The sequence below is a fragment of the Lampetra planeri genome, chromosome 20 (genome assembly GCF_965212315.1).
Source record: "Lampetra planeri chromosome 20, kcLamPlan1.2.h2, whole genome shotgun sequence".
NCBI classification, from domain to species: domain Eukaryota; kingdom Metazoa; phylum Chordata; class Hyperoartia; order Petromyzontiformes; family Petromyzontidae; genus Lampetra; species Lampetra planeri.
Window position 1 is genome coordinate 1229970 of NC_136126.1, and position 20417 is coordinate 1250386.

Here is a 20417-nt window from a genome sequence, read left to right on the forward strand (position 1 = left end):
ATGATCTATTTAACACGTCGGCTTTAACGACCGAAGTTATTGATAATAGAGGTTTTTTGAGTGGTAAATGTAAATGTTGTGGGTTTTCTCCAACACACCGGTGTGCTGTACGAGTAACTAATTGGCACGTTTTGTTTACGTGGCAAACCTTACTAATTGGCTGTATCGGTTGGTAGCGGGTTTGGCGACACATTTATATCTACGCGATCTAACCCCCCCAAAAAACCCCTCCATTATGGATAAATATCTCTCGTCGCCGGTTTGAACCCAGATCTCCGCTGCAGAGGACTACAGTACTTGAAGTAGCGTCTCACACCGCGGAGTAAAGTCATCGAGTCGATTCCCACGTGAGTAAAATGGCCTTTATTTATTTATTAATGTTTGAAAGCGCTCGCGAGCTTAGCACGTAAGGCTGCCGAGGCAGGCAGAATAACACGCGCGTCCGCATCAACCGCGTTTCTGCAAAGCGTACAAAAGACATGCCACACAGTCGCCGCCGCCGGGGTCAAGGGGTGTGTGCAAAAGCAAACTTGGAATGCGTTCCGTTTTTCTCCCCGGCAGCAGGCGTTGTAAAAACAATGATGGGAGCAACAATAACCCGCGTGATGCAAAAGCGATGTGGATCGTGCGTCGAGCTGATCACCAGTTGGCACGCGTGTGCGCTGCAGCCCGAAACCTCCAGGCCTCTCGTATTTATTTCACCGCAAAGTCAATTGACAACAGAAAACTCAACACGTTCGTCAATAACACTGCGTGGCCTTAAAGGAAAAGTACGTGTAAGACGTGACGTTTCGGGCAATGGACCTTCTTCATAGCAAATGTGCTACGGTTTAAAATTGTCAATTATGCGATTGCACCACTGCCAAAGCAGCAGCAGCACCAAACGTCAGCGTTTATAGTCAAGGCGGAGCGTCTCTCTCCAGACGGTTGATTTGTGATGCTGCGTCAGCAGAGGCGGGTAAACAATCACACAAACAACTCGGCACGATCGACAATGACAGTGGGACAATATTCGTGGCACAGAGGTTTGTGCCATGAATTCGCCACGGGTGAAGGGCCATTGACCGAAACGTTCAATATCTTTTGTTCCCTCGAGGGCCACAGTGTTATCGATGCACGCGGCGGGCTCCGCTCTTGTCGCGAGCTACATCTCGAATGACCGTGACGAGCAGGTTTGTCAGACGAAAGCGGTCGGGGTGGAAGCGGAGCGCCTGAACAACCTGCGGGTCGCTCCGCCACCGCCGCTGCTGCAGTAGCTGGTGAATCTGCAGCGGCCGTCTCCTCGCCTCGGATCCCCGCTCCCTACTTGAACGACGCCTTGATCTTCTCGAAGGGGTCCGAGTCCCACTTGGTGGGGTCCCAGGCGAGGAACCAGCCGGTGAAGGTGGGGGGCTCGTGCCCCTGCTTCACCACCACCACGGGGGTGCCCTTCCCCCGGCCCGACGGGTCCGTCTGCAGGTACGACGTGGCTGCGAGACGACACGCGGCGTAGGGGGGGGGGGACACGGCGAGTCTGTGGGTGTCTATGTGAACACGTGGGTCTCTACGCGAGGCTCTGTATGTCAATGGGTGTCGATCTGAGTCTATGGGCCTCGATGTAATTCTGTGGGTTTCTGTGTCAGTCCACAGATCTCTATGTCTCATCAACTTCATCATCAGCTACGAACAATGCACTGCTTGATGAAGACTTCCCCACGCCATCTCTGTGGTATCGCAAAGCAATGATGCATGGAGCTCTTGCAGACGAGCTCATTCCATCGCCGCCATCTCAGAATCAGAATATTTATTTATACCGGTGGATCTCTATGGGAAATCTTTTTACACCGCACAACCGAGCCGCGCCGAGGCTGTGCCGAGCCAGCCCCGGCCCGGCTCAGGAGGATGGCGCCAGGTTGTTTTTATTCCACTGCGGAAGCCGAGCCGTGCCGTCGGCGGGTCGCTCACGGTGAGCGAGCCGAGACGCGTCGTGTCCTCGCAGTGTCCTGACTGAGGTCACACGGCATTAACCCCGCCCCTGGCCCTGCTTGGCCCTCGAGCCTGATTCCGACGTCTTCCGAGGCCAGCCCAACAGCGCGGTTTGGTTCCGGCTTGTGGAAAAACCACAATGCGAGCCCTGTGGGTCTCCGTGTCAAACTACGGGTTTACTTGAATCTGTGAGACTCGGAGTGAGCCGATGAGTCCCACGTGAGTCTATGGGCAGACACCTCATCGTCGCCGCGCGGCGCTCTCCGCCGCACGCCTCATCGGGAGACCTCACCGGGCCTGGCACGCGAACTGGGACGGGCGTCTGCCCGACGGTGCCGTCGCTGTGACTCACCACACTTGAGCGACTCCTGCTTCTCCACATCGTTGGCATCCTTGCCGATCCACACGAACAGCTGTGGGCGCAGCAGGGGAGGAGTTCCCCCGACACCGGTTACACGCGGGTCAGGGAGCGTCTGCGTGATCCGCCAACCCTCGCCACCAAAGCGACGGGTTCGTGGGCGTGCCACCGCCACCGCCATCACCACGAAGGTCTCCGCTCAAACCTCTCCGCCAGTCTCGCCCCACTAACCACAGCGAACCGCTCCCCCCGCGTCGCACGGAGCAACGATCTGCTGATCGCACCCAGAGAACCGGGACCCACCTGGCTGGGCACCGACCGTTGGAACTCTCTCCCATTCTACTCTACCGCACATTTGCAGCATCCAAGCACCATCACACCTGGTTCAGGCTCTTACCTGATTCAGGCTCGCACCTGGTTCAGGCTACAATAGGAGGGACTTTGAGCTCTAGCTCCGCACCTTCCAAGTTCTCGATCGAACCTTGCATCTGATTCCAGCAATACGTGCGTGTTACAAGCGGTGTTCATAGTGACCACCTCCCACAATCTGCCTCCTGAAGGTGGGCAACCCAGGACAAGCATCAAAAGGCCAATCGCCTCCCATCCAGCGGCACATTCACGATAAATAACCTCAATAATGTCACTAGGAACCTACTTGCTGTACTGGCCAGGCGGCTGAGCAGTAGAGTGAGCGAATCAGACGGCTGCGAGTTGAAATCCTGCTTTGTCAGTTGACTAGGCCCATCTTCCCTCCGGGGCCGATAAAATTACAACCACTTTGTGGGGAAGCCAACAGTGGGTATGTTATGGAGATACTGCTCCCCCCGCCCCCCCCGTCTCTTCCCACCCCCGCCATAGGAATGTGGAATTTCCACCACCGGCTGTGCAAGGTGTAGGAGATGGCTTTGGTGCGCTGGCGTTCGTTTTAGACTACTTGCTGTGCTGCACGCCGGGATCAGGGGGACGGCACCTGCTCCCAGACGTCGAGCAGCATCACGTCGTCGGTGGCGAGGTCGTCCTGGGTGAAGTCGCCCGACACCTCCTCCACCTGCGAGCGACGAGGTGGAACAGTTGGCGACTGAGCGAGCCATCTCGCGGCGCGGCAGTCGAAACAATAGACGAGTTTCTTAATCCTCTTCCCCCCCCCACCATGTCCCCCGCGCTGTTCATGTCACTGTTCGTGTCTCTGTTTGTGTCTCTGTTCGTGTCACTCTTCATGTCTCTGTGTTGCTGTTTATGTCACTGCTCGTGTCTCTGTTCGTGTCACTGCTCGTGTCACTGTTCGTGTCACTGTTCGTGTTGCTGTTTGTGAACGCCCATGGGCAGGGAGCCGTGGCGGGGAGCGTGCCTGGAAGCGGCCGGTCTTGTTGGAGCAGGCGAAGAGGCGGGGCGGGTGGTCGTTGTAGTTGGTGCTGAGTCTCGGCGAGCTTTGGTAGTCCTTCTTGCCGCCCAGCAGCGACCAGAACTCAGCTGCAGGGGGGGGGGGGGGGTGAATGTGAGCGGGGGGGGAGAGGCGTCGGAGGGAGATTAGAGTTGGGCAGGGGGGGGGGGGGAAATGAAGCATTTGGGTGCCCACAACTCCAGAGGGGCTGGCGGAAAAAAGAAACCTCCACCGGGATAGTCCCGGTGTGAGTCGATGGCCAGGCCGTCACGTGTGGTGGGGTAAAGTTTGGGTGGCTCCCACCTCTACCATCTGGCCACCGTGGAAAGAGTAGACAGTGCCGGTGGATTCAGAAAGGCTGCCCCTGGTGTGAGCCCCAAGCCACTGCTCAGGTAGCTCCGCCAAGGGCGGAGCTACCTGAGCAGTGGGCGGGGCTAGGGACCATGTGGGCGGTGCTCGTGGTTGAAAGGGCTACTTAAGAAGGGCTATTGGCCAAAATGTCTCCCATCTTGTGCTTGTGCACCACTGCCAACGCAGCAGGCGGCAGCGTCGCCACACAACGTTTCATTTCACGTTTAAATTGGGCGGCGCCAGTGGCCCCGTGGGCGTGGCCACATAAAGAGTGGGCGGCGCCAGTGGCCTCGTGGGCGTGGTTACGTAAAGAGTGGGCGGCGCCAGTGGCCTCGTGGGCGTGGTCACGTAAAGAGTGGGCGGCGCCAGTGGCCTCGTGGGCGTGGTCACGTAAAGAGTGGGCGGCGCCAGTGGCCTCGTGGGCTTGGCCACGTAAAGAGTGGGCGGCGCCAGTGGCCTCGTGGGCGTGGCCACGTAAAGAGTGGGCGGTGCCAGTGGCCTCGTGGGCGTGGCCACGTAAAGAGTGGGCGGTGCCAGTGGCCTCGTGGGCGTGGCCACGTAAAGAGTGGGCGGTGCCAGTAGCCTCGTGGGCGTGGCCACGTAAAGAGTGGGCGGTGCCAGTGGCCTCGTGGGCGTGGCCACGTAAAGAGTGGACGGTACCAGTGGCCTCGTGGGCTTGGCCATGTAAAGAGTGGGCGGTGCCAGTGGCCTCGGGCTCGCCCACGCGTCTCCTCGCTGAGCCTCCCAGACAACGCGGCAACGCCACGGTGCTCAGCGTGGGGCGCAACCACCACTCACACGACTCTCCAGGGCGTGATAGCGCCGCCTCCCCCGATCCCCCCCCACCCCCCAGCCCCCCCAACTCACCAGGCTCCTTCCCCTCAGCCACATCTTTGACCCCGCCGCCCCCCAGCAGCTTGGCGACGTAGGCGGCGGCCTCCTGCTCGGCCTTCTCGGCTCCCTTGCCCTTCCACACGGTGGCGCCGCCGCCCGCCAGCAGCACGAACGCGTCGCTCGAGTTCAGGGAGGCGGCGCTCAGCGCCACCTGCGGGGATGGGAAGATGGGGGGGGAGGGGAGGCGAGCGGGGAAGGTGGCGGGGAGGGGGGGTTGTGGGTAGGAGGTACGAGGAGGTGGGAGGCATGGGAAAGGTGGCACAGTGGTGGCGAGATGTTAACGACCTCGCTTGGTGTACAGGAGGTCATGGGTTCAATCCCGACCCTGACGCCTGCTGCTGTATTTTTGGAGTCTGCATGTCTCTCTCATCATCATCAACACGGTGGCTATTAGATGTTAACGACCTCGCCTGGTGTGCAGGAGGTCGTGGGTTCAATCTCGACCCTGACGCCTGCTGCTGTATATTTGGAGTTTGCGTGTCTCTCTCCTCGTGGTCGCGTGGAGTTTTCTCTGGGTCCTCTGCTTCTTCCCTCCACGTTTAGAGTATTTGGCTGCTATAAATTTGCACGTGATAAGCCACTTCGTTGAGCTATCATCTGTTGCCAGGTCGCTTCTGAAAAATAGTTTATAGTTTATAGGTGAGCAAACACGTGGAGGAGGGAGAGGGGAGAAGGCAGGGAGAGGCAAGGAGGTGGGAGATGATTGAGTAGATCTGAATGTTGTCTCGATGGAGTGCGGGATGGCGAGTGGTGAGGCCTGCGTCCAGCAGTGGATAGGCCATGGCTGCTGCTGCTGCTGATGATGGTGATGAGAAAGCATGACGGAGAGTGGACGTGAATGTTGTCAAGGAATAAAATGACGACGACGACCTCACCTCGACGGCTCTGGTGGCGCCCGCTGAGGAGCTGCGCACCTGGTAGAGGCGCGTGGGGGCCTGGGGGCTCTGCCCCCCCTTGCGGGAGGTGCCCCCCGCGTGCACCACCAGGGGCTTGCCCCCAAACAGGCTCAGCAGGTGGGGGGGCTCGTAGCCCTGCTCCACGCGCACCTGGGGGGGGGGGGCGGGGGTTGGGCGGTGTGCGAGAAATACAATCAGGAGGAGGAGGAGACGGGGAGAAGGGGTGCGAGGCGGGTGAAGAGGAGAAAGTGGAAGAGGTGGAGGAGGAGGGAGGGGGATGAAGAGGAGGAGGGGGAGGGGTGGGGGGGCGAGGGGGATGAAGAGGAGAAAGTGGAGGAGGTGGAGGAGGGAGGGGGATGAAGAGGAGGAGGGGGTGGGGTGGGGTGCGAGGGGCATGTGGCACCTGCACGGGAGAGCCCCCGTGGGAGTCGTCTAGCTGCACGGTGAGCATGGCGGAGCGTGCTCGCTCGTCCGGGGTCGCCTTCACCCCCTGCCTGCTCGCCGCCAGCACCACAAAACGACAACGACGTCGTCAGACACGCTCTATCCACGCTTCGATTGCAACACAAGCAACCATCATCAGGTAAGAATTAATGAATTATATTTCTAAGTTTACTATGTTTTTTCTCATTCATTCTTACCTGATGATGGTTGCTTGTGTTGCAATCGAAACGTCCTATTCTATTATTATTTGATTTTATTTTCTACGTGACTTTACCGAAAGAACCAAAGAGTAAATCCTACAGTCACGAAAGCTTCGAATCTAGTTTTATTTGATTTGTTTAATGAATTTCAAAAAAGTGTCAGCTTTTAGGGGCAAGTTCCCGCCGTCTGATTGACGGCGTGTCACATGGCGCGCTGCTGCGGCGAGCTTCGGGCTAAACTTAACTCAGGACGGAAGGACTGTGGGCGGCCGATGACACGGATAACTATATAAATATATAAACGAGCCCACGAAGGATCGGTGGCAGAATGACAACCTCGCCCAGCGGAACCTCCCGCGCCGCGCTCGCCACGTGCCGTTCAAACGAGGAACCACGCGTGCCACTGCCAACAGCGATAACGAAGCGACGTTCGCCCGTCGGCTGAGCTCGTGCGCGTGTGTCTGTACACACGTGCGCGTGTCTGTACACACGTGCGCGTGTCTGTACACACGTGTGTCTGTACACACGTATGTCTGTACACACGTGTGTCTGTACACACGCGCGCATGTGTCATCAGCTGGGGCAATTCTACAATTCCTGACGTGCGTTTCAGGCACTGCGAACATGAGACATGGTGAGTACGTGTGTGGGTGCGTGTGTGAGTGAGAGTGTGGATGTGTGGGCGCGTGTGTGGATGCGTGCGTGAGTGCGTGCATGAGCACGTGCATGGGTGCGTGCGTGGGTGAGTGTGTGCGTACATGGGTGGGTGCGTGCGTGGGTGCGTGCATGAGCACGTGCATGGGTGCGTGCGTGGGTGAGTGTGTGCATACATGGGTGGGTGCGTGCGTGGGTGCGTGCATGAGAATTAGTGCCGTAGCGTGGTTGGCCTGGGCCGTGGAGTGTGGAATGAAACGGAGAGCGGTCCCCACCAGGTGTAGATGATCTGTCCCGTCTTGTAGGTGTACAAGATGATGTAGCAGTCTCCGCCGTAGAACTGTCCGTAGGTGGCGCGATCCACGGACACCTTGTCCAGGCCCTCGATGCGCCACACCTGGTCGGCCCGGACAGCGAGTTGGGCAGTTGAGTGGCTTCTGTGCTGAGCGAGCACGTGCGTGTGTACGTGTGTGAGTGTGTGTCAACCCACGGCACTTGGGTCACGCGGCCTCAAAGTGCGCTGAGCATGGCACAGGCGCAGTGGTGACGTCACCGCCACTTAGTGGTGAATGGCGGTTCTTCTTGCTGTCGTGCGTGTGTGAGTGAGTTGGTGAGCGAGTGCCTAGGTGGCCACGATCGTGCGAGCAAGTCACCAATTACCACTCTCAAATCCCATTACCATGCCCACTCTCCAGCACGCCTGGCTGTCCTCCGCTTAGCGCGGTTGGCTACGTACGGTGCGAAAGAAGCTCAAGGTACGTACGCCCCTCCCCGCCCTCATCCCCCCACCCCCTGCTCACCTGAACCTCTCCCTTGCCATCGTCCACCATGCCGTGCTGCGCGGCCATGGCCGGGCTGGAGTGCAGGGTGGAGGCGTTGAAGGGCACCTGCTGGACGCGGGCGACGCTGCCCACGTTGTACGTCTTGCCGGGCGTTAGCACGTCGCCCTTGGTCCTCCAGCCCAGGAAGAACTGCTTGAAGAGCGGCGTCTCCCCTGTCTCGGGCAGCACCGACACCTGGGAGCAGTGACGTGCGGTGAGGTCAATGGCTGGGGAGGGACTGGCCAGTGTCAGAGCCAGATTCACACTGAGGGGGCGTGGCCTCACTGAGGGGGCGTGGCCTCACTGAGGGGGGGGTGTTAGACACGTCCCCTCAGTGAGGCAGATGTGATAGCTGCCTCCCCTGGTGCTTTTCCATTGCAGTTTCATGATGAGACCAGCGAGCCTAAATATCTTTAGACACATACGTGAAATAAGTTACCTGGAGTATGGAAGGCGAGGACATGAAACGAAGGGGTCTACAAACATTACATTGGTGACATACTGAGATAGTAACAGGCACGCGCTTATTGCCGTGCTCCATCCAGTTACTGAGGGGTTGCGCAATCAGAGGGGAGGCTGAGCTCGTCGCTGCCTCACCTTTCGTCTCTTCCTGTATTTGCAGCGGAGCTCCGCAAATTTGGCGATTTTGACTATAAAATGATTGTAATCGTACAGAAATGACATTTATAACACAGATCAGTGGAAAAATCTTAATACTATTTTAATTTGATTATTCTTTTTTTTGCTTTTCGTCACAGCTATTTTCATTGGAGTATGACAGGTGAGGCTCTGCCTCTCCTGCCTCCCCTGACCACACGTCCCTGCTGGGGAGAGACGCGGGAGGAGCAGCAACGTAGAGGGAGGGGGGGGCTCTTTTCTACTCGCTACGCACGGCTGGGCAGGGAGGGGTGGTCGCGAGGCTCGCGAGGTCGGAACGCCATCTGGCCGCCCGGTGGCCCCGCGACGGAGAGCCGCAATTCCCATTGGGCAGGCCGCGAGGAGTGGTTGGTGAGGAGTGGCTGGTGAGGAGTGGCTGGTGAGGAGTGGCTGGTGAGGAGTGGCTGGTGAGGAGTGGTGGTTTGCGGTGGCGTTGTCACCTGGGTGCTGGGCGGGTACTTCATCTTCTTGAGGAACTCTTCCGCCGTGCTCATGCTCTTCTTGCGCTCGTCGGCATTCGCTTTCTGGCCTGCAGGCGATCGCCCGGGAACAAAGGTGAGAGTCGCGATTAATGTTGCCCGCCACACCGCATCCCGTGTCCCTCTCCGCTGTAGCCGTGCCTACTCCCCGTGTCACGTGCTGCTCGGCGCGGCGCGGGTTTGCGACGTCACGGGCGGGGACGCCGGCGCGGGCACGAGCGGGAGTGCCGAAGCGTGAGGCAACCACGGGTTTGGCTGCACTGCCCTCTGCTGCCCGGCGACTCTAGCACATTCCAACAGCAGCCTATAGCACCTGTTGTGCACGTGGCCATCCATCCAAGCGCTGTCGGGGCTAGCAAACCCAGCTTAGCGGCCTTAAAAGGAAAACATGTAATAGGCGACGTTTCGGGCAGTGGCCCTCCTTCATGGCGCATGGGAGCACCTGCAACCCACCCCCGCCTTATTCTGTGACCTTCCCGTGACCTCTTGTGTTGGTTTTATTTTCTCCTCGACTGCGGCCGTGAATTTGACAGAAAACTATCGTGGCCGCATCCCAGCCGCTAGAGACGATGCCACGTGTGGTGTGCAGCTGAACGGCTACCCTCAACCTAGCCCTCACCCTAGCCCTCACCCTCACCCTAGCCCTCACCCTCACCCTAGCCCTCACCCTAGCCCTCACCCTCACCCTAGCCCTCACCCTCACCCTAGCCCTCACCCTAGCCCTCACCCTAGCCCTCACCCTCACCCTAGCCCTCACCCTCACCCTAGCCCTCACCCTAGCCCTCACCCTAGCCCTCACCCTCACCCTAGCCCTCACCCTCACCCTAGCCCTAACCCTCACCCTTCCACACGAAGATCTGCCCCGCGGAGCCGTTATCGAGCAGGAAGCAGTCTCCCGAGTGGAGCAGCGACTGCTGGAAGGGACTCGCGGACGCCACCTCCTTCACCTCCATGCGGCCACTCTCGTCGGAGATCTGCGACAAGCAACGACATCCATTATCGTCGCTGGCGTCTCGAGTGCCAGCAGCGTCACCGCCATTGTTTTCATCGTCGTCGTTGTCGTCGTCATCGTCGTCATCATCGTCGTCATCATCGTCATCATTGTCGTCATCACCTTGTAGAGCTTGGCGGAATTCCGATTGGAGAGATCCGTTTCCACGTCATCGGAGGATCCCGTGGGAAGGGACGGCTTGGAGCCCAGCAGCTGAAATGGATTGAGAGGTCAGAGGTCAAGCTCAAGTGTGTTGGTTTTGTGAAGACGGTCTCATTGACAACTACAAAACCACTGCAACAGCGATGCCGGAGAGCGAACATCGTAGCACCTCCAATGAGCACGGTTGGCAGTTCAACACATAGCAGAGACAACCAGCGGTGTTACAGGAGGCATCGGAAAAATATCACACAATCCTAAATCAAACTAACTTTTGCTGTAAGGAAAATTGGCTTTGACAAATTACTTTGAAGGTCAAGTGATGCCAGATGATGGAAAAATAAAAGCACGTGGACCCCATGAAACACACGTGGCTAGCACTGTAGCTTGCTGTGCAGCGGTCTGCACGTGAAGGGTGACAGTGGTTGGATGGTTGGTTGGCGACTTGGTTAAAGGGATGTTTCATTCTCTGGTTCGTTATAAAGAGGGTTAGATTATTGGTTGGTTACAGATTAAGACAGATGTTTTGTTTATCTGGTTGGTTGTAAATATGACGAGATGGTTGATTTGTGAGATGGTTAGACAGTGAGATAGACGATCAATTGTCGAGTTAAAGGCTGGCAAGACGGTTCGTTGGTTGGTTTATTGGTTACTGACGAAATGGCGAGACGCTTGTTTGCTTGTTTAGGTTGTTCATAATAACGAGTCTGTGGGTTAGATCTCGTAAATGTGTTGGTAAACCTGAGGTTAGTAACGTGAACAAAACGTGCCACAACATTTACAATTGGTTACAATTGTAAATGTTGTGGGTTCTCTCTCCAACACACCGGTGTGCTGACATAGGCACGTCTTGTTCCACGTGACAAACCTTACTTACTAAGCGGCTGCGTCGGGCGGTGGTGGGAAAACGACGCAAATACTTTGACGCAATCCAACCCCCCAAAAGAAACCTTGCTACGAACGACACGGGCCGCGAAAGCCCACGTGCGTCAAAACTGCTGGACATCGACAGATTCGCCGCCCAAATGTAGTCGACCGCACAGCGGCCGCGGCGGAGACGACTTCGCGACGACGGCGACGTTGGGTGAAAGGCGCACGGCCGCTCACCTCCACCAGCGGCGCCGGCTCCTCGCCCTCCTCCACCACGTGCACCGTCGCCCGCCCGTTGCGCTCGTTGTCCCGCACGCCGCGCGCCACCTCGGACGCCTTGACGCGCTCGTAGCGGTTGCAGCCCGAGCCGCACCACTGGTAGATGTTCTGTAGGGGGCACCCGCGGACCGCAACAGGGCCGCGACGCGTGAGTGTGGGGCGCTCTGCAACGGCGACCGACGGGCGTTGAGAGAGAGGCACAGAGAGAGAGACGGAGACGGCGGAGAGGGAGGCAGGGAAGGAGGCTGAGCGAAGACGAAATTCGATTGGCTTGGTTTGACCACTCGGTCACCTGGGGCAGCAAAGAAAACACTCCGCTTGCGTTTGATCCCCTGAGAGAGACACGCGTGGATTTAGCGAGGGGTGAAGTACCGTCTAACCTGTGTGCACATACACCCACGTGTCTGCGTGTCTGTATGTGTGTCACTGTGGGCCTGCGCAGCGGTTAGCGCTAAGCTGCGCTGAAAACCCCGGCACCCGAATTCGATTCCTGCTCACGATCACCAACACCGGTGACGATTATTTGAACCGGTCGTGGGCCTCCCCTAGGTCGACTCAGTCTCAAACGAGTACCTGGTGCGATGTGTAAACATCGCCTCGAGGGAGACAAAGGCGGCCGGGCGTGGTGCTGGCCACCTACGCCCTCGTGTGCCGCTCCATCCTCCATAAGTGCTCGTTAACAGCACTTGACTGAAAATTATGTTAAGGCTATATGGGGGATCTTTGTCTTTGTGGGTGCGAAACCACCTGGGCCAGGTGTTGGCCAAGGAACCAGTCGACCACAAGGGACGGAGATTCTTCTACTCGGCGCAGGATAACATCAAACAATAGACTGTGGATCTTTTTCTGAATTCAGGGGGCGTAGGAGCGTGGTGAAGAGCCGTGTGGGAAGCCGCAAGTCCCAGGTCATTGTGAGCTCGCCTCTGCATCAAGAGGCAGCGAATGGTGATTGTTGTGGTGGCTTACGCCCCCTCCCAAGATGAAGACACGTACGAGGAGGGCAGGCAAGACTGAGTCAACCAGCTGATCTGTCCACTGACCATCGGGTTGTCATCTGTCAGCTGTGCTTGTCATTCAATCACTGAAGGGGGTATGCATCCACCTAGACTCTATTCAAACCTACAATAGCTTGGCCTCAGAAAGCTATTGAAAGTTGAAAATGAGAATTTGATAATTACTTATCGCTGGGTTGGACATCTCCCCCACAACGTTTCCTTCCTGATGCAGAGTGGAAGTGGTTGAGGCTCAGGAATACGTCTCATTCAGCCTCTGCTGTGCTGTGTATTTATTAATGGGTCCTGTGCTAATCTATGTGTGCGAGTGTGGTAGTGCACCGGTTAGCGCTGCGCTACGAACCCGGCGACCCGAGGCCGATTCACGCTCACGGCCACCACCAGGGACGATTATCTAAACCGGTTCTGGGCCTCCCCTAGGTCGACTCAGCCTCAAAATGAGTACCTAGTGCGATTTGTAAACATTGCCAATGGGGAGCCAAAGGCGGCCGGGCGTGGTGCTGGCCACCTACGCCCTCGTGTGCCGTGCCGGCCTTCATAGGCGCTCGCTAACAGCAACAGTCTGTTGTTACAGGCTACACGGGGGAACTTTGTCTTTGTGCGTGTCCATCCTCACCGCCCCCAGGTCGACGATGAAGCAGTCCCCCTGGTTGAAGCTCTTCCAGGCGAGTGGCACCTCGGTGGCGCGCACCGTGCGCCGCCCCTTCACGTGCAGCAGCCGCTTCACGTCCGCCAGGTTGGGCTCCACGTGCTTGAAGCCCGAGGCCACGCCGCCCGCCTGCACGACAACAACAACGACGACGATGACGACGAAGTGACGAGGTCCTGCAGAGTCTCCTCCTCTGACCTGAGTAGGGAGCTCGCCGCTCCGGTGTTACGCAGCAGCAGCAGCACCGGGCGGTTCACGCGAGCGCGCGCGCACCTTGTACTTGATGCCGCCCTTGAAGTAGGAGAGGAACGAGTTGGACTCGTGTCCCTGCACCTCGCGGTACTGCACGGGCCGCCCCCCCAGGGAGTCGTCCAGCTGCACGGTGAGAACTGCCGCCGCGCCGGACTCGTCCTGAGAGCACTCGCTACCTGCGGCGGGGTCACGCGTGGGCCCGAAACGTCGGACGGCATCAGCACGTGCCGCGGCACGTCGAGACATCTCGCGCGCCAGACTAGGGGCCCCCTTCCCCACAACCACGACCCTGTCAAATTCGCCCACCTCTCCGTGGGGACCTTTATCGCATCCCCCCCCCGCCGCCCCCCCCCAGGGCCAGCTGCACCGCCCCCCCCCGCGCGCCGCTCACCGAGCCAGTAGTGGAGGTTGTAGCTCAGGGTTCCTCCGCCGGCCTTGAGCGAGTTGAGCACCACGTAGGCGTCCCCCGTGAAGAAGTTGCCGTACTGGTTGCGCGCCACGGCCACGGGACTCAGCTTCTCCACCCTCCACACCTGCAGCCCCGCCTCCTGGCCCGCGCCCTTGAACCCCGCGTGTAGCACCATGGCTTCAGGTCGGGGGGTTCTGGGGGTCAACGGGATGGGGGAGGAGGATGGAGAGAAGCGCACGGTGGATGTTCACGTTCCAGGTGCATTGCTGTCGACCTTTTATTATCAGTGCCCTCCCTTATTACACACCACTTCACACCGTATTGGTCACCCCGTGCCCGTATCAAACTCAACGTTCATCCTACAAAGTCCCATCGCAAGGGAGAAGCAACAAACAAATAGACACACATATAGTTTTGTTTTGCCCGTATCGAGACGGCTGCACGGCGTCTGCACCTGAAAACTCAATTTCCCTGGACAAGAACTCGGGCGTAAACCGCGTGCGTTGACACGGCACGCAGATGCAACGCTTCAATATTCGCCGAGAGACGGAGACCTGCACGGAGCCACCGTCATCGAGTCGAGCGTGGGAGCCGCTTGCCAGCCGAGCCAGCGGCTCGACGGGAGGGGGTGCCGAGGGACGAGGGAGGGGGTCGCTGACTTATTGCGAAGAATCGCGCGGTTGGAGAGACGCGGCGCTCGGGAGTGGGAGCGGCGTGTCCGTCAGTCCGTCCCTCTCCAGCCAGCCAGCAAAACTGACTTCTCGTGTTGTACGATACTGCTGCTGCTGCTGCTGATTATAGGTGTTAGCGGCTGTGCTGCTCAACTGCTCTCCGATGCCTTTCGGGGCAGTACCGCGCGCTTATGTGCTGTTCGGCTCGATGTCTGATGAGTCTCTGCACGTGCTGGGGAGCGAAACGTCGGACATCGTGCCGAACGATGCACACGTGCCAGTCTATGCACGGGTCTCTGTGTCTCTGCACGAGTCTCTGGGTCTCTGCACGAATCTCTGGGTCCTCTGTACGAGGAGTCTGTGGGTCTCTACGAGAGGAGTCTGTGGGTCTCTACAAGAGGAGTCTGTGAGTCTCTACAAGAGGAGTCTGGGGGTCTCTGCACGGGGAGTCTGTGGGTCTCTGCACGGGGAGTCTGTGGGTCTCTGCACGGGGAGTCTGTGGGTCTCTACAAGAGGAGTCTGTGGGTCTCTACAAGAGGAGTATGTGGCTCTCTACAAGAGGAGTATGTGGGTCTCTGTGTGGTGAGTCTGTGTGTCTCTGCACGAGGTATCTCTGGGTCCTCTACACGACGAGTCTCTGGGTCCTCCGTGCAAGCCATCCGTGACCGTGCGAAGACCACCAAGTCGCTGCGCTCGCGAGCCCGGCTCCATCACAGTGCAGCTGACTGCCCGGAGGGGATGGCTTCGATTTTAGACGAGGAGGAACGAGGAAGCTGGAGGTGATGAAAGAGGCGGAGACTGCCCGACTCGCGTTGTGTCACTCCGATCGCCTCGCCGCTACAATGTCGCCTCTTCTCCAGAAGGGGGAGACAAAGGCGGCAAAACCTCGGCTACGGGAAATCGAGCAGCTGATGCATCACGCACCATCAACTCGTACCTTCACAGCACTCACCCTGACACTCACCCTGACACTAACACTAACACTGGCACTAACACTGTACCCTAACACTGACACTAACACTGACCCTAACACTGGCCCTAACACTGACACTAACACTGACCCTAACACTGGCCCTAACACTCACCCTAACACTCACCCTAACACTGACACTAACACTGGCCCTAACACTGGCCCTAACACTGGCCCTAACACTGGCCCTAACACTCACCCTAACACTCACCCTAACACTCACCATAACACTAACACTGACACTAACACTGGCCCGAGTACTAAAACGGATTCTTAGGTTAACCCCGACCTTAACTTGACAATAACCCTGACCCTGACACTTCGCCGATTTCGAACCCCGATGTAGATTATTGACAGCGCTTCTCCGAGCTCTGTGCTGTATTTGCCTGCCTACCCCCGGCCCCAAAGATAAAGACAAAGATCCCCCGTATAGCCTTAACAGAGTGTAGGGGCAAGTGCTGTTTACGAGTAGAACCTATGAAGCCATGAAGGGCGCACGAGGGGGTGGGTGGCCAGAACCACGCCCGGCCGCCTTTGACTCCCCAGTTTGAGGCTGAGTCGACCTAGGGGGGGGGCCAGGACCGGTTCAGATCATCGCTGTCACGGGCGTCGGCCGCGAGCGTGAAACGAACTCGGGTTCGTAGCGCAGCCTGGCGCTAAGCGCGACGCTACCGCTCCCCGCTTATGCACTCGACACGCGCAAGCGCACCCACGTCCAAAGTCGACATCTCAGAAGAGTTCTGCCGATGTTTACGCGGCCAATGCCGCGCGTCTCCCCGACGCGCAAGCCGCGCGGTTGTCCGACGTTCCGAGGCACGTCGGGGAGGCGACAAACGATGCGCGGACGGTCTTTGACGAGAGCGCGCGGACCGGAGACGCTTACGATTGTGCCGAGTCGGGAGTGGTGACGACGCGGGGGGTAGTCGGTCGGTCTCTGCGCTACTGCTGCCGAGTGGAGATGGTGGCGGTGGTGAGCGGTGAGGTCGACGGCGTCTCTCGCTGTTGCCTGGAGGACTCGACCCACGGGGTTCCTTCCTTGCGCCGAGAGTTTAAAAGCGAAGCGGCGGTGGGGGTTGGGCTCTGTGGTCAGAGCGACGTCACACGCCTCCACAACACCCACAAAGACAAAGATACTCCGTGTAGCCTGTAACAGACTGTGGGGCAAGTGCTGTCAGCGAGCAGCACCGATGGAGGCCGGCACGGCACACGAGGGGGTGGGTTTGTCAGTATCACGCCCGGCCGTCTTTGTCACCCGAGTTTCGATGTTTACACATTGGACCGAGTACTCATTTGAGGCTGAGTAAACCTAAGGGAGGCCCACAACCGGTTCAGATAATCGTTATTGGTGTTGGCTGTCAGCGGGATTCGAACTCGGGGCGCCGGGTTCGTAGCGCAGCGCGCTAACCGCTACACTACCGCTCCCCACAGCTACGATAGGGTTGGGCTTTGTGGTCACCCACACACCCCCACCCACACCCCAAACCACACCCCCCACACACACCCACACACACATCCACCCACACCCACCCACCAAACCACCATCACAAAACCTCCTCCTGTCCCTCCTCATTCCGAGACGGGCGTGTGTTTACGTTTAAAACATTCGACACAAACGCGACGAGTGGATGAATTGCAATGACAGGGGGTGCATAACCGAATGCACTGCTTCTTTTTGTTGTTGTGTTTAGTTTGTTGTCCTTCCCCCGCACCTCCGATTTGTACGGTTGGCTACGTAGGATGCGAAAGAAGTTCAACACACAAACATTCGCCGGCTCTTACAACAATAACCTTGCTCAACTCAAAAAAACGCCTTCGAATCTTGTCCATCTCACAGCTTTTAATTGTGCTGTTGGTTGCTGGCCTCTTGGCGTTTTAGGGTCGCCCCGTGCTCAGCAAACCGTGATTTAAAGAGAAACATCTGGGATAGAACTTGGACCCATTCAGACATTCACCACCCCCCTCTCTCTCGCTCTCTGCCTTAAAGCAGAAACATGATACAAACTCAACACTTTCGTCAATAACGCTCGCCTACATGCAATATAGGAGAGGCGACGTTTCGGGCAACGACTCTTCTTCATGGGGAAGAGGAGAAGAGCCACTTCTCTTTGCTATGACGAAGGGCCGTCGCCCCAAACGTCGCCTATGAATGACCTTGTCTTTTTGTAAGGCCACAGTGCTATTGGCGAATGCGTTAGAGTTTGTGTGTGCACGTGTGTGTGCTGTGTGCGTGTGTTTTAGTATGCACTTTCGCCGTGTGCCAATGGTTTAATGATGCTGTGAATGTGAAATTTTAGTGGGGGTTGGTAAATGGTAAAGTCGCCTCGGCACGTGTTTGCTAATATATATGTTCAGCGAAATCCACGACGAGTCCCCGCCACGCAAGCGTGCAGTGGCGTGGCTGTCGTCAGCTCTGGGGAGAGACAAAGGCGGCCGGGTGTGTTTGTGTGTGATAGCCTATTAGCTACCACCGCCAACCACCATCCTCCTCCTCCTCGTGTAGGGCGATGGCCTTAGTAGGTGCTCACGAACAGCACTTTCCCCAACTGCCTGTGAAGGCTATAGGGGGGACTTTTATCTTTTGTGTGTAAAACGCTACGAACTCGGCGACCGGAGTTCGATTCTAGCTCACGGCCAATATCGGTGAAAATTGTTATCAGCACTTGTCCTTGCCCTAACCTAGGTCGACTCAGCCTCAAACAAGTTCCCGGTGCGGCGTGTCACATGTCGGCATGGGAGAGAAAGAGAGACAAAGGCGGCCGAGTGCTGTGTCGGCCACACACCACCCCCGCGAGTGCTGTACCGGCCATCATAGCAGCCCGCTAGCACCACTTGTCCCAACAGTCGATGTAGGCTATACGGGGGATCTTTGCTTTGCCTCTATAATTTGGCATCACGCGTCACTCATGACCCCAGGCGCCACGCTCCCGACAAGAGGCGTCTTGTGCCACAAGACGTCACACCCGGCGAACCCACTTGCTGTACTGCCATCTCCAAGCCACCTCGTAGCTAGACGGGGTGGTAAGTTTCATAGGTATGTGTGGTGAACTTCTTTAGCACCGTACATAGCCAACCATGCTAATTAGAGGCGCGTCACTTGAGGCTAAGTCGACCTAGGGGAGGCCCAGGACCGGTTCAGATCATCGTCGCTGGTGTTCGTGGCCGTGAGCGGGAACTGAACTCAGATTTCCGTGTTCGTAGCGCTGCACCACCGCTCCCCCTCCTCCACACACGCACACATTGACGTATCTGCGTGGTCCACCGAAACCTCGCCTCGGAATGCGCCAGGTTTAACAAGCACCGCTCTCGAGCGGGCAGTTCTTGCGGGTTATATTCATGAATATGCTTATCAAGTTCCACTCGCGCGTGGGGATGTGGGTTTGTGGTGACTGATTCCGTGCGAACACCGCGCGGCAGCTTGCCTGCGGCGAGAGATGGCACAAAGCAGTCACTCGCCAGCCTGAATCTGAACATCGCTCTTAGGAGAGAGGCCAGCCAGGATATAATCATCACGTCCGTCGTCGTCATCGTACGTAAAATGTGACCCCGAATAATACAAATGTACAGATCCGTATCCACGTGTTTGGCGGGGTCTCCCCTACGCCCTGGTGGTCGTGGGGGTTGTTTGACCATACTTCACCAGGCTGGATCGTGGGGGTTGGTGAAGGAGGGGGCCCAAGTGTATGTGGCTCACCAAGTTATATGAAGCGGCACACTCCATACACTATTTAAACTATCAACTATTTATTTTTATTGAATGTAGCAATGAGTAATTGCATTTCTGCTATTTCAATATAATCCGCTGCTGCTGCTGCAACAGTTGCTGTTGCGAGTTGAGCAGGCGCAGTTTCATCACTCCCTTCCACCCCCTCCCTCCGTTGTTTCCCTCTGCACCCCTTGCAAGGTGCAGATGTCAGATAATGGCGAGTAGTCGGGCAAAGGGGTAGTTAGGGTCGTGAGTCGACGTTCCTCGCCCCTGCGCCAAGCACACAAACACCCACCTGCCTGACCCACGACCACTTCCTTTGACGTCACTCGTTCAATATTTCCACTGTGTGTCAAAGGTCACAAAGGTCACACCACTGCCGCCGCTGCTACCGCTGCTGCAAGGCACTCAGCGGGGTTAGCGTCGCAAACATTGCCAGGAAACCGATTGCGTCGTTACACTCCAACGATCTCCCTGACATCTTCGTATCGCCTTCTTCCGAGGACTCCGAGGTCAAGGCCCTGTTCATGCAGGGCCTGGTGGGGGTGTGGGCAGGGCGCAGCTTCCAAGCTCTCGGAACAAACGGCTTTGCCGTTGCTAGTCAGACAAAGAGAGCCCTTAGAGCTATTTAAGCACCGTCTTGTAAACTAAACTCTGTCAACTGGACTTTGCCCCTCCGCCTAATTATCGACCGTGTACCCAGCCGGTTCTGTTTATTTCCTGGCTTCTCAATACATGACGCGCATTGGGATCTCCGGATTAAATTCTCCACTTTACAAATGTTAACTATGATGATGATGATTTATATGTTAGCTCGTTTATATACACTGACTAGTATGCCTGCAAGCGAGCGGCAACGAACAGCACTGTGACATTGGTGTAATATATACCGAGTGCACGGCTTCTCGTGAATTGAACGAGGGTCGTTGTTGTGTGATGGTGATGTTGGTGATGGTGGTGATGAGGGTGATGGTAGTAATGATGGTGGAGATGATGGTGGTGATGATGGTGACGGTAGTGATGAAGGTGATGGTAGTAATGATGGTGGTGATGATGGTGGTGATGGTGGTGACGTTGGTGATGAGGGTGGTGATGATGGTGGTGGTGATGATGATGATGGGAGGAGGGAAATACACAGTGTAGAGGTGCAAGGGAAGAAGCAGAGAGAGAAGCGTTGTGACCTGCAGTGTGGTGGTTAAACGCAGTGTCGTTGTAGTAGTGGTTGTTGTCGTGGTTGTTGTCGTGGGTGTGGTGGTCGGGGCAGTGGCGTAGCGGTTAGCGTGCTGCGCTACGAACCTGGCGACCCGGGTTCGATTCCCGCTCACGGCCAACACCAGTGACGATTATCTAA

At 57.3% G+C, this 20417-nt stretch overlaps 1 protein-coding gene across 1 annotated transcript; it reads right to left on the bottom strand.

Annotated features, from left to right (window-relative positions):
- Positions 1-348: 348 nt before the first annotated feature.
- LOC144724252 (scinderin-like) lies at positions 349-16431 on the bottom strand. The gene is made up of 17 exons (XM_078603225.1): positions 16247-16431; positions 13705-13916; positions 13335-13489; positions 13029-13190; positions 11358-11507; positions 10215-10304; positions 9942-10074; positions 9062-9150; positions 7944-8159; positions 7419-7540; positions 6249-6339; positions 5825-5995; positions 4923-5100; positions 3672-3793; positions 3294-3371; positions 2318-2378; positions 349-1469 (listed from the first exon to the last, which is right to left on the bottom strand). Exons 2-17 carry the CDS (start codon positions 13895-13897, stop codon positions 1303-1305), a joined length of 2178 nt encoding a protein of 725 aa, XP_078459351.1. The 5' UTR covers positions 13898-13916; positions 16247-16431; the 3' UTR covers positions 349-1302.
- Between the last annotated feature and the right edge of the window lie 3986 nt (positions 16432-20417).

Bases quoted from the DNA above. Each gene is read 5' to 3' on its own strand.
- LOC144724252 (XM_078603225.1), bottom strand. From the start codon at position 13,897: ATGGTGCTACACGCGGGGTTCAAGGGCGCGGGCCAGGAGGCGGGGCTG. The intron at 13,191-13,334 runs GTGCGCGCGCGC...GTTGTCGTGCAG, and splicing joins AGGGCGGCATCAAGTACAAG to GCGGGCGGCGTGGCCTCGGG. The intron at 3,794-4,922 runs GTGAGTTGGGGG...CCCCCCCTGCAG, and splicing joins GGCTGAGGGGAAGGAGCCTG to CTGAGTTCTGGTCGCTGCTG.